Source organism: Balaenoptera musculus, chromosome 11, assembly GCF_009873245.2.
Source record: "Balaenoptera musculus isolate JJ_BM4_2016_0621 chromosome 11, mBalMus1.pri.v3, whole genome shotgun sequence".
In the NCBI taxonomy this organism is placed as follows: domain Eukaryota; kingdom Metazoa; phylum Chordata; class Mammalia; order Artiodactyla; family Balaenopteridae; genus Balaenoptera; species Balaenoptera musculus.
Genome location: NC_045795.1, coordinates 63,881,456 through 63,895,555, shown reverse-complemented (window position 1 = coordinate 63,895,555; position 14,100 = coordinate 63,881,456). Strand labels below are relative to the sequence as shown.

General features: G+C 38.8%; 1 protein-coding gene across 5 annotated transcripts in view; it reads left to right on the top strand.

Moving 5' to 3' along the window:
* The window catches only part of SMARCC1 (SWI/SNF related, matrix associated, actin dependent regulator of chromatin subfamily c member 1), a 187,467-nt gene that overhangs the window by 30,765 nt on the left and 142,602 nt on the right, over nt 1-14,100 (top strand). For all 5 annotated transcript variants that reach the window (XR_005021809.1, XM_036868447.1, XM_036868446.1 and 2 more), the window contains exons 3-4: nt 4,484-4,569; nt 13,321-13,402. Coding sequence is in view for 4 of the 5 variants with exons in the window: in XM_036868447.1 (XP_036724342.1) it covers nt 4,484-4,569; nt 13,321-13,402 (168 nt within the window). In the remaining variant the exon portion in view is untranslated. The remainder of the gene's footprint in view (nt 1-4,483; nt 4,570-13,320; nt 13,403-14,100) is intronic.

Here is a 14,100-nt window from a genome sequence, read left to right as displayed (position 1 = left end):
TATTTTGTCCATTAGAGTTTTTTCTTTTTTTTCTTTTATTGAAGTATAGTTGATTACAGGGTTTCAGGTGTACAGCGAAGTGATTCAGTTATACATATGTACATATATATATATTTTTCAGATTCTTTTCCATTATAGGTTATTACAAGATATTGAATATGATTCCCTGTGCTATATAGTAGGTCCTTGTTGTTTACCTATTTTACACATCGTACTGTGTAGCTGTTAATCCCAAATTTTCAATTCATCCTTCCCCCCTTCCCCTTTGGTAACCATATGTTTGTTTTCTGTGTCTGTGAGTCTGTTTCTGTTTTGTGAATAAGTTCATTTGTATCTTTTTTTAAAAATGATTTTTATTTTTATTTTTTTTAAATTTTTCTTTAATTTTTTGGCTGCACCACGTGGCATGCAGGATCTTAATTCCCCGACCAGGGATCGAACCCATGCCCCCTGCAGTGGAAGCTCAGAGTCCTAACCACTGGACCACTAGGGAATTCCCTATTTGTATCATTTTTTTAAGATTCCACCTATGTGATATCATACGACATTTGTCTTTCTCAGTGTGACTTACTTCACTTAGTATGATAATCTCTAGGTCCATCCATGTAGCTCCAAATGGCATTATTTCATTCTTCTTTCTGGCTGAGTATTATCCAGTTTTGTGTGTTTGTGTGTGTATACACCACATCTTCTTTATCCATTCAGCTGTTGATGGACATTTAGGTTGCTTCCATGTCTTGGCTATTGTAAATACTGCTGCTGTGAACATTGGGGTGCATGTATCTTTTCAAATTAGAGTTTTTCTCTGGCTATGTGCCCAGTAGTGGGATTGTTAGATCATATGGTAGTTCTATTTTTAATTTTAATTTTTTTTTTTTTTAAGAACTAACACCATTAACTTGAGATGTCTGGGTTTTTTGTGGTTAGCAGTAATCTTTTTTTTTTTTTTTTTTTTTAAGAAATTCACGGTCTTTTATTTATTTGTTTATTTATGACTGTGTTGAGTCTTCGTTTCTGTGCGAGGGCTTTCTCTAGTTGTGGCAAGTGGGGGCCACTCCTCATCGCGGTGCGCGGGCCTCTCACCATTGCGGCCTCTCTCGTTGTGGAGCACAGGCTCCAGACGCGCAGGCTCAGTAATTGTGGCTCACGGGCCCAGCTGCTCCGCGGCATGTGGGATCTTCCCAGACCAGGGCTCGAACCTGTGTCCCCTGCATTGGCAGGCAGATTCTCAACCACTGCGCCACCAGGGAAGCCCTATTTTTAATTTTTTAAGGAACCTCCTTACTATTCTCAGTAGTGGCTGCCCTGATTTATATTCCCACGAACAGCGTAGGAAGGTTCCCTTTTCTCCACACCCTCTTCAGCATTTATTGTTTGTAGACTTCTTTTTTCTTTTCTTTTTAAAATAAATTTATTTATTTATTATTTATTTTTGGCTGCATTGGGTATTTGTTGCTGCGCATGGGCTTTCTCTAGGTGTGGTGAGCTGGGGGCTACTCTTCGTTGCGGTGTGTGGGCTTCTCATTGCAGTGGCTTCTCTTCACAGGCTCTAGGCACACAGGCTTCGGTAGTTGCAGCACGCGGGCTCAGTACTTGCGGCTCGTGGGCTCTAGAGCACAGGCTCAGTAATTGTGACGCACAGGCTTAGTTGCTCCGCGGCATGTAGGATCTTCCTGGACCAGGGATCGAACCCGTGTCCCCTGCATTGGCAGGCTGATTCTTAACCACTGCGCCACCAGGGAAGTCCCTCTTTGTAGACTTTTTTTTTTTTTAAGTATTTATTTATTTATTTATGGCTGTGTTGGGTCTTCGTTTCTGTGCGAGGGCTTTCTCTAGTGTGGAAAGCAGGGGCCACTCTTCATCGCGGTGCGCGGGCCTCTCACTATTGCGGCCTCTCTTGTTGCCGAGCACAGGCTCCAGACGTGCAGGCTCAGTAATTGTGGCTCACGGGCCCAGCTGCTCCGCGGCACGTGGGATCTTCCCAGACCAGGGCTCGAACCCGTGTCCCCTGCATCAGCAGGCAGATTCTCAACCACTGCGCCACCAGGGAAGCCCTCTTTGTAGACTTTTTGATGATGGCCATTCAGACTGGTGTGAGGTGATAGCTCATTTTAGTTTTGATTTGCATTTCTCTAATAATTTGTGATGTTGAGCATCTTTTCATATGCCTGTTGGCCATGTGTATGTATTCTTTTGAGATTCTCTACCCATTTTTTGATTGGGTTGTTTGAGCTGCGTAAGCTGTTTTATATTCTGGAAATTAATCCCTTGCTTGAGTCACATTGTTTGCAAATATTTTCTCCCATTCCATAGGTTGTCTTTTCATTTTGTTTATGGTTTCCTCTGCTGTGCAAAAGCTTTTAAGTTTAATTAGGTCCCATTTGTTTATTGTTGCTTTTGTTTCCATTACTCTAGGAGATGGATCCAAAAAAATATTGCTGCGATTTAAATCAAAGAGTGTTCTGCCTATGTTTTCCTTTAGGCGTTTTATAGCATCTGGTGTTACATTTAGGTCTTTAATCCATTTTGAGTTTATTTTTGTATGTGGTGTTATAGAATGTTCTAATTTCATTCTTTTACATGTAGCTATCCAGTTTTCCCAGCACCACTTATTGAAGAGACTGTCTTTTCTCCATTGTATATTCTTGCCTCCTTTGTCATAGATTAATTGACCATAAGTGCGTGAGTTTATTTCTGGGCTTTCTGTCCTGTTCCATTAATCTATGTGTCTGTTTTTGTGTCAGTACCATACTGTTTTGATTATTGTAGCATTGTAGTATAATCTGAAGTCAGGAAGTGTGATTCTTCCAGCTCCATTCTTCTTTCTCAAGATTGTTTTGGCTATTTAGGGTCTTCTGTGTTTCCATGCAAATAAAAAAGTTTTTTGTTTCAGTTCTGTGAAAAATGTCATTGGTAATTTGATAAGGATTGCATTGAAACTGTAGATTGCCTTGTATGGTCATTTTGACAATATTGATTTTTCCAATCTGGGAACACGGTATATCTTTCCATCTGCTTGTGTTATCTTCAGTTTCTTTCATTAGCATCTTACAGTTTTCAGAGTATGGGTCTTTTGCCTCTTTAGGTAGGTTTAGTCTTAGGTATTTTTACTCTTTTTGATGCGATGGTAAATAGGGTTGTTCCCTTAATTTCTCTTTCTGATCTTTTGTTGTTAATGTATAGAAATGCAACAGGTTTCTGTATATTAATTTTGTATTCTGCAACTTTACCGAATTCATTGATTAGCTCTAGTAGTTTTCTGGTAGTGTCTTTAGGATTTTTTTATGTATAGTATTATGTCATCTGCAAACAGTGACAGTTTTACTTCTTCCTTTCCAATTTGGATTCCTTTTATTTCTTTTACTTCTCTGATTGCTGTGTCTAGGACTTCCAAAACTATGTTGCAGAAAAGTGGTGAGAGTGGGCATCCTTGTCTCGTTCCTGATCTTAGAGGGAATGCTTTCAGCTTTTCACCATTGAGTATGATGTTAGCTATGGTCTGTCATATATGGCCTTTGTTATGTTGAGATATATTACCTCTATGCCCACTTTCTGGAGGGTTTTTATCAGAAATGGATGTTGAATTTTATCATAAGCTTTTTCTTCATCTGTTGTGGTGATCATATGGTCTTTATCCTTCAGTTTGTTATTGTGGTGTATCACGTTGATTGATTGCGGATATTGAAAAGTCCTTGCGTTTCTGGGATAAATCCCACTTGATCATGGCGTATGATCCTTTTAATGTACTGTTGGATTCGGTTTGCTAGTATTTTGTTGAGGATTTTTACATCTATGTTCATCAGTTATGTTGGCCTAAATTTTTTTTTAATAAATTTATTTATTTTATTTTTGGCTGCTTTGGGTCTTTGTTACTGTGCGCAGGCTTTCTCTAGTTGCGGCAAGTGGGGGGCTACTCTTTGTTGCGGCGCACAGGCTTCTCATTGCAGTGGCTTCTCTTGTTGCGGAGCACGGGCTCTAGGCTCGTGGGCTTGGTAGTTGTGGCTCGTGGGCTCTAGAGCGCAGGCTCAGTAGTTGTGGCTCGTGGGCTTAGTTGCTCCATGGCATGTGGGATCTTCCCAGACCAGGGCTCAAACCCATGTCCCCTGCATTGACAGGCAGATTCTTAACCACTGCGCCACCAGGGAAGCCCGGCCTAATATTTCTTATTGTACATTTTAAAAATCAGATCTTAAATTTACCAATGGAGTTGGTGGTATATCAGTATTTTGTCCATTTAATGTTTTCTGCTGAAACAGTTTGATGTATATTTTGTAAATCTTGTTTTTCATAGACTGTTTACTTAAAGAAAGTTTTCTAAAGAAAATAGAAAAATTTCTTTTTACCTCAGTTTGTTCCAGAAGTATTTAAGGTTATTAAATTAGAAGTTGTTTATAACTTTGAGTTTATTAAGCTTAGAATTCAGACATGAGTAATTTTGTCAGAACTTTGATTTTTCTCATGTGTAACTTGTATCATTTTTTAGGCAAAATGTTTCATGGATTTCAAAGCTGGAGGCACCTTGTGTCACATTCTTGGGGCTGCTTACAAATATAAAAATGAACAGGGATGGTAAGTTTTTGTATTTATTCGCATGTTTTGCTGTGATATTGAAGTTTTTCAGTGTTAAACCTGTTCCTCCTTTGTATGGTGTTAGAGAATTCTATAAGCACGTTATGATTAATATCCAGAGTATGTTGTCTTTTATCTAGAGCCCTAATTTACTTTTTGCCTACATCCAAGAAAAATATCAAACAAATGTTGCAGTTATTATGCGAGTTATTTTTCATATATGGCTGTATGTAGATAGTAGATGGATGTGCATTATTAGCAAATGGGAAGGTAGGCTCACTGTGAAATACATAAATGTGTATTATAATGTGCTGAAAGACACATTATGTATTGTTTTATTGATTAAATGAGCATGAGAGTTTGTTGTTATGAGAGGGTAGCCTTCTGTTTTTCAGTTCTGTTTTCAGCTCTGCTGTTGCAGCTCTTGCCAGAGTATTCCCTGATCTAGGATTGACAGCATGTCTGGATACTCTCATATGGTTTATACCCTCGCTCTGGTTTCCCAGTTGGAACTCTTTTCTTTACTGGTTTTCTTGTTCAGCTTGTATCTCTACCAAGTCTGATCTGGACTCTTGAGGACAGAGTGTCAAAGTGAAATGTCTTTTCCTAAGTCATTGTGTAACTTGCTTTGTGTGCCAGTACAGTGAAATATTTTTATCTGAAAAGATTTAAGATGGTTTAGAAGGATATGTAAAATAAATCATCTTTAAATTAAAAATGGGGCCAAAAAAGAAGTAAAGGATAGAGTTAGAGACTTTAAGAGGAATGAGGAGTAAGAATTTTTCTAAGTCTTCTTCTCAGATTAAACCAGAATTATCCTCTTTCCAATATAATTATACACCAATTGCAGTACACACCTTCCCCCATCTCCTGTGACTTACACACTTGCAGTGAGTGGATCACTTATGTTCCAACAGTGCATGTTTTAGTAACTGCCCACCCATTTGGACATCTGAACAGTGGGCTATCATCTTGATACTGCTTCTGACTTGCCCCACGCCCAACATACTGTTCTGAACCCTTGTTCTCCAGTCGAACCTCACAGTGTAGCTCCAAAGTTTGTTGATTTCCTCATTATGGCCATTCTCTTTTCCCGTTGTTTCTTTTTGTTTCTGCTTTCTTACTTACTTCCTGCTTCCTCTTAGCTTCCAGTTATGTCAGGATGGAATGTCACGTATATGAGGTTGAGTGGGAACACATGAGGTTGAGTGGGAACACCTGGTAATTATTGGTATATTTGTGAATAGACTGTACAGATTAAGAGTCCCGAATTAGAGGGACTCCCCTGGTGGCACAGTGGTTAAGAATCAGCCTGCCAGTGCAGGGGACACAGGTTCAAACCCTGGTCTGGGAAGGTCCCACATGCCGCGGAGCAGCCAAACCCATGCGCTGCAACTACTGAGCCTGCACTCTAGAGCCCACGAGGCACAACTTCTGAGCCCACGAGCCACAAGTACTGAGCCCACATGCCACAGCTACTGAAGCCTGCACACCTAGAGCCCGTACTCTGCAACAAGAGAAGCCACCATAGTGAGAAGTCCATGTACTGCAACGAAGAGTAGCCCCCGCTCTCCGCGACTAGAGAAAGCCCCCCGTGCAGGAACAAAGACCCAATGCAGCCAAAAGTAAATAAATAAATTTATTAAAAAAAAAAAAAGATTCTAAAATTAGTGTGTTTGAGTTTGATCTTTCTGTATATCTCTAAATAGTGTTAAAAAAAAAAAAAGGAACGTCTTACTTGTAGTGGTTTTTTTTTTCTTTTCTTTTTTAATAAATTTATTTATTTTATTTATTTATTTTTGGCTGTGTCGGGTCTTTGTTGTTGCCCGCACGCTTTTCTCTAGTTGAGGTGAGTGGAGGCTACTCTTCGTTGCGGTGTGCGGGCTTCTCATTTGGGTGGCTTCTCTTGTTGCAGAGCACGGGCTCTAGGCGTGCGGGCTTCAGTAGTTGTGGCTCATGGGCTCTAGAGTGCAGGCTCAGTAGTCGTGGTGCACGGGCTTAGTTGCTGTGTGGCATGTGGGATCTTCCCAAATCAGGGCTCGAGCCCGTGTCCACTGCATTGGCAGGCGGATTCTTAACTACTGCGCCACCAGGGAAGCCCTTATTTGTAGTTTTTCAAGTATAGTTATATATAACTGAGGGACACCAAGAAGGATGGTTTTGACATACTGTGGAAATCCAAAAACATTTCCTGAAGAAGAGATTAAATGCAACCAAGTTCAGCCCAGTAACAGAAAAGTAAATGTCAGTGCCCTCTTGTAGAGTGATTAGGACCTTGTTTATTCTCTTACAGTTCTAAACAGGTTGCTATATGTTGTAATCATAGTTAATGCCTTTCAAAGAGATTATTGAATGAAAATATTTTGTATTTTATTAGTTTTGCTTGGCAGTGGTAAACTAGGTTCAATGAACATAAAGTTTAGGATTAGTCTTTTTTTTAAAAAAATATTTATTTATTTATTTTGGCTGCACTGGGTCTTAGTTGTGGCACACGGGATCTTTGTTGCGGTATGTGGGATCTTTAGTTATGGCATGCGGACTTCTTAGTTGCAGCATGTGGACTTCATAGTTGCGGCATGCATGTGGGATCTAGTTACCTGCCCAGGGATCGAACCCAGGCCCCCTGCATTGGGAGCATGGATTCTTACTCACTGGACCACCAGGGAAGTCCCTAGGATTTGTCTTAACATGAGAAGTAACCTTTTATTTTTCCCTATGACACTATTTGCTACTGACATTTATTTCTTACAGACAAGGTCAGACCTTTTTGTTTAAGTTAGAATGATAATACTTTTCTTTCTACCTTAAGACTTGATTGTTCAACTTTTATTTCCTTCTTCAAAGTCTCCTTCAGATTAAAATATTTTGTTTCAGTTTTTACCACAGAAAGTCTCTGGCAGTGGCTTTCAACTTCTAGGCATCACTTGGAGTCCTTGTTAAAAATATAAATTACTGGGCTTTACGAACATAGAGTGTCATCTACTAAGCTTGGCATGAAAACAGAATCTGCATTTTCAAAAAGCACTCTAGATGATCCTAAGACCACACATTGAGAAATGCTGGTTAGTCAGGTTGTCATTTAAATGAAAATGTGGTTTAGACCTTTTAACTTGTGAAGAATTATCCATTTTGATAGCATAGTTTAAAACACTGTTTTCTGTTAGTCATCTAGCTTTTTCATTAAAAAAAAAATACACACACACACACAGAGCGAGCGAGCACCCCATGCAAGGGTTCAAACCAATTTCGTTATCCTCAAAGTCACATACCTAGTGGGATATAATTTTTTAGTCTACTTTTGTATAGTGGATCTCCCTCTTCTTCCCATATGTGCCTACCTATTTCCAGTCTCTATATCTAGGCTGTGTGCCATTCTTTTGGGATGCAGCATACTGGACCTCTTACTGGTGATGGTCTTCAGGCTTTTATAGCTTAGCCTCATTAAACAAAGCCCCTTACACTCGAGGCCCACTTTGGTCACTTCCCGTACAACTGTTTGCTGTACTGTTGCTATTTGCCTTGCTCCCAGCTCAGTGCATTTTTGTTTTGCTTTTTATTTTTACTTTTTAAAAAAAAATTTTTTTTTAAGTACATATATTTTTTTTAAATTAATTAATTTATTTTTGGCTGTGTTGGGTCTTCGCTTCTGTGTGAGGGCTTTCTCTAGTTGTGGCAAGTGGGGGCCACTCTTCATCGCGGTGCGCGGGCCTCTCACTATCGCGGCCTCTCTTGTTGCGGAGCACAGGCTCAGTAATTGTGGCTCACGGGCCCAGTCGCTCCGCGGCATGTGGGATCTTCCCAGACCAGGGCTCGAACCCGTGTGCCCTGCATTGGCAGGCAGATTCTCAACCACTGCGCCACCAGGGAAGCCCCTGTTTTGCCTTTTAGAAGTTTGCTTCTGAGGCCCTTTACACCACTTTCCCAGGAGTTAAACTCATTCGCTAGGATTCATTATTGATTAGTTTTATTCAGACTTTTTTATGCATGGCTGAGGATAAGAGAACATCTCTAACTATATTAACAAGAAGTAGCGAATTTAGAGTAATACAGCTAATAAGGCCTTTTTGACAGACAGTAGGTATTGTCTTAGATTGAAAGGCTGCTGCAAGACATTGCCTAGCAGATTCCCAGAGGAAAATAAAGCAGAAGACTCATTAATTAATTAATAAACCCTCAATGGAGAGCTTATATTTACAGCCTAAATGGCCCAAAGTTTTAAGTTAGAAAGAAAGAAAATGTGTTCATATGTAGTCTTTCTCTATAGGTCTTAGGTTAATAATATCTCTTTCAATTTTTTTTTTCCCTTTTCTAGAGCCCTCCTATGAGGCCTGCCCAGTGCTAGCTTCACTCTGAAATTGTCAGATGGAATCATAATTGTATTATGTTTCTTGTTATTTCAACTCAAGTTGAAATAACAAGAAACATAATACAGTTGCCAAGTCATATGCAAACAGAATTGTGCTGATTTATTGTCCTACCAAAATGTATTGAGAGTGTACTTTTTCCCTGGCCAATAGTTGTATTTATTTGTATTACCTCACCTTTTGATCTTGGCAGTCTGTGATAGAGTCAAAAAAAAGGTTTGACAGTTTTAGTTTAATTTGCATTTCCCTTTTGGGCAGGTTTGAGCATCTTTCCATATTATAAAAAGTAAAGTTTATTTGAATACCCTTGGTAATTTTAGAATAAGTCAAATAAAATCTTTCAACTAAAGGTTATACTGTATTTACCTGATTTCTTTATTTCAAGTTTTCTTAATATTCATATATGTACTTTTGCTTACCTTGCATACTGCAGATTGAGGAAAACTTTAATGTGTCATGTTATCAAATCATTGTTTGGGAAACCATTTTAGTTTATTATTATGGAAAATATAAACTATACATAAAAGAAGAGAGAATAATATAATGAGCTGCCATGTCTAATCATGCATCTTCAGCTTAATAGAATTTCATCTGTAAATACTTCTCTGTGTATTTAGTTCTAAAATTAGATTTTAAAAAAGCATAGTAGGGCTTCCCTGGTGACGCAGTGGTTGAGAGTCTGCCTGCCAATGCAGGGGACACGGGTTCGAGCCCTGGTCTGGGAAGATCCCACATGCCGCGGAGCGGCTGGGCCCGTGAGCCACAGCTGCTGAGCCTGTGCGTCTGGAGCCTGTGCTCCGCAACAAGAGAGGCCACGATAGTGAGAGGCCCGTGCACCGCGATGAAGAGTGGCCCCCGCTTGCCGCAACTGGAGAAAGCCCTCACACAGAAACGAAGACCCAACACAGCCATGAATAAATAAATAAATAAATAAAATTAAAAAAAAAAAAAGGAATGCCCCATGTAGTAAACAGAAATCTATTAAAAAAAAAAAAAAAAGGGCTTCCCTGGTGGCACAGTGGTTGAGAATCTGCCTGCCAATGCAGGGGACACGGGTTCGAGCCCTGGTCTGGGAAGATCCCACATGCCGCGGAGCAACTAGGCCCGTGAGCCACAACTACTGAGCCTGCGCGTCTGGAGCCTGTGCTCCGCAACAGGAGAGGCCGCGATAGTGAGAGGCCCGCGCACCGCGATGAAGAGTGGCCCCCGCTTGCCACAACTAGAGAAAGCCCTCGCACAGAAACGAAGACCCAACACAGCCAAAAATAAATAATAAATAAATAATAAATAAATTAAAAAAAAATTTTTTGTTAAAAAAAAAAAGCATAGTAACAGTACCATTATCATAACCAAGAAAATTATCAATAAGTTTTCAATGTTATTAAATATCTACTTAGTGTTCAAGTTTCCCTTATTATCTCGTGAACATTTTTTATATTTTGTTTGAGTCAGTATCCAAACAAGATTCATACGTTGCAGTTGGTTCATATGACTCTTAAATCTCTGTTTAAAAATTTCTGATTTTCCTTCTCACTCTTTCTTCTTTTCCTCGAAAATATTATTATTTTTTACAAAAACAGGTTGTCTTGTAGAATTGTATTATGTCCTAGATTTTGCTGATACATCCCCAAGAAGATCATTTACCATAGTCTTAATTTCTAGTAAAGTGATAATTAGATCTGGAAGTGTGGTCTGATTCAGTTTCATTTTTTTTAGCAGTAACATAGACAGTGTTTTGTTTCTCCATCTGGAGGCATGTAATGTCTGGTTGTTTCTCTTTTTGTAATGGATAGTTGATGTTCAATGCCTAGAGTCATCTTATCTTTAAAGTTGTAAAACTTACCAGGTGGCAGTATTCTAATTTTGAAAAAGATTAGAATGTAGATATTCTAATGTGAAGGTATAGATCCTTACTGTTATTCAGATTATTCCTTGTTAGAGACTGTTTTTCTGTCATTCCTTCTTTATTTATTAGCTGGAATACTTTTCTAAAGAGAAACTTTACTCTTCAGCAATTGGAAAGGCAGAATGAATTCTTGATTCTTTCTCTGTTAACAGATTCATTTAGTTTTTAATCTCCATTTGCAGACAAATCCACGCAGCCCTATTTTAATTTGTTTAATGGTTGCTTTCAAACTATTTCTCAGATTTCTAATAAAGATAATTCTCTTCAGCTCCAGTATCTGAATCATTTGTTAAGGAAGCAGTTTCTCTATGAATAATAAGTAAACTCTTTAAGTAAGCAGTTCTGTAAGTGATGCATTCCTGGATCTAGTCCTGTACTATCAGAAGCCCATGAAAGAGCAACCGCTTCTTTAGAAAGGGGAGACACTCAAATGTCTCTACTTTTATTGTGCTGAAAGAACCAATGGAAAGCTGTCAGCTGTAATAGGGTTGTCCTGGTTAGTTGGTTGCTAATCTGTTGTCTTGCCACTTAATGCAAACTGCTTGGAATTTCTGACCTACTCCTTCCTCAAAAGAGGTTAGGGAAGAAGGATACTCAAAAACTTAAAAAAAAAAAAAAAAAAATGGGGGGGTGAGCTTTAAGGAAAAGTTCTTTGTACCAAGGATAAATCAAGGTACAGTTATCTGGGATGGAGGTCCCTCTTATCTATAAATGTTATTTTAAAATCTAACTAGTTCTATTCTAAATTACCTATTTCTGGGCTTTAGTGGACACTTTGCTTAATTTCTTTTTTTTTTTTTTTTGAAAGCTGCGTTTTTTATAGCTACTTTATTTATTTATTTTTGGCTGTGTTGGGTCTTCGGTTCGTGCGAGGGCTTTCTCCAGTTGTGGCAAGCGGGGGCCACTCTTCATCGCGGTGCGGGGACCGCTCTTCATCGCGGTGCGCGGGCCTCTCACTATCGCGGCCCCTCCCGCTGCGGGGCACAAGCTCCAGACGCGCAGGCTCAGCAGTTGTGGCTCACGGGCCCAGCCACTCCGTGGCATGTGGGATCTTCCCAGACCAGGGCTCGAACCCGTGTCCCCTGCATTAGCAGGCAGATTCCCAACCACTGCGCCACCAAGGAAGCCCTTAATTTCTTAATTGACATTACTTTAGGAAATGTTTCAGTCTTAGCACAGTAATGAAAAAGTCGTAATAAACAAATATTAGACCTCAGTCAGAATAAAGCCACACATTCCATTATCCACAGGGCTGTAAAGGTCAGAAAACCTGGTCCGTGTCCTCAAGGCATCTAATGCAATGTCTTACCAGCAAAATGACTGCGGCTGTAACAGCAGGTGCACATGATGTATTATATTAGTAACATGTAGGAAGACAGCAGTAGCTTCATAGAGGAAGAGACTTGAGGACTGATTCTGGAAGTGATAGTATCAAGCCCATTGAGTGGGTAGTGACATTCTAGAAAGGCTGCAGAGTTAGAAAGAAATGTTGGAGGTGTGGGGAGCATCTGCAGGATAAAACAGGATGACCTGAGGATTAAGAGCGTGAGCTCTGGACTCAAACTGCTTAATCCTAGTTAGTGCATGGTAGTGATGATTTAAAAAAAAATTATAACCATGATTAACATTTATTGATCACTTACTAACAGATTAAGCATAAGCACTCTGCTAAGCCCTTAACATATATACTTCATTTAACCTTCACAAAAACCCTTAGGGCCCATTGTACTCATGAAGAAATTGATCCTTGTATTAGTAGATCACTCAAGACTACATAAAGATGGGATCAGGATTAGAACCCATAGCAGTTTGACTCCACAGCCAACACTCTCAATCACTAAGCTATACTCCTCTCCCTGGAATTAAAATGGAACAAAAGCAAAGTAAATGTTGAATAAAAGATAATGAGGAAAGAAGCATTCAGATTTGTAAAGATTTAACCCTATGGAAATGACTAAGAATAGGCCAAGACAACACCCCCATGTTATGCTTGGGTACTTAGATAAAGAGACATTGGGGAAGGATTTCAAGTAAAGGTAAATAGACGGATTTTACCACATTTGGGACAATAGTAGGCTCTGAGAGAATTACAGGCATTGCTGAATTTGAACAGATGACTTTTAAGCATATGTAAAGTAGATAGACTTTCCATATACTTGAAGAATGGTATAGTAGTTCACTGTCTTTGGATCTGTGGACTACTGTGTGATGTAAAATATCTTAGGTTTAAGGAAAACAGGGGATACTTCTTGGAATTGGTAGATCATTTTAACTGGAGTAGATCTTAATGTCATAAAATTTAATGTTTTATGAAGGTGTTGACACTGATTTCTTATACTGCTGAGAGAATATCATACATTTTGTAGAGTGCTATTTTAATTTCCAAATATTTCCAACTCATTTGCACTGAATACTAAAACCAAGTTTTCACTTTTGTTTAAGGTGGGAGACAAATTAACTGATGATCTTCTTCTCTTACAGGCGGAGGTTTGATCTACAGAATCCATCGCGAATGGATCGTAATGTTGAAATGTTTATGAACATTGAAAAAACATTGGTGCAGGTAACTCAGAAAGTTAGATTATTAAAATTTTTTTCCTTTAGTATACTTTCAGTTCTAAGATTGGCTTTATTAGATTGCCAAAAGATCAAAGGAAGAAAAGTTTTCTGAAATCTATTGTTGTATTATTTTTATGGGTTTTTGGGGATTAGAGCTACAAAGAATGACTAAAACTTGTCATTTATAGAATATTTTTTCTTAAACTTTTGGTAAAATAATCTATGATATTTTTCTTTATTAATTTCACCTAATCCATTATTTGAATCTTTCACATTTAATATAAGTATTCTTTCATCCTGCTAGTCCCTTGTGTATACAGTCATTTTCTTTGGATTTGTTTCATGGTTGTGCCATAAATATAAATCTTATTTCCCCAACTAGATTATAACCTGGAGAAGAGAACACTTAATTTTCTTCTTTTCTTTCTTAGTGTTTTTATTGATAGGTAATTTTTAGTGATCACTGAATTAACCTTCCTGGGGAGAGGCAGCTGGCAATTCTGCTAGGTATTATCATTAACTTAATGCCTGAAACTTCTCTCACAGACTATTAACTTGGAGAAATAACTGAGTGGTTTTTATTTTTTGGTTGATTTTTGGTGATAGTTTGGGGAGTTAATATGCATGTTTTAATCATTGCTATTTATAAGGTTAGAAATGGGGGGAAAGAGCTATAATCCACAGTTTTGATATTTTAAGTAA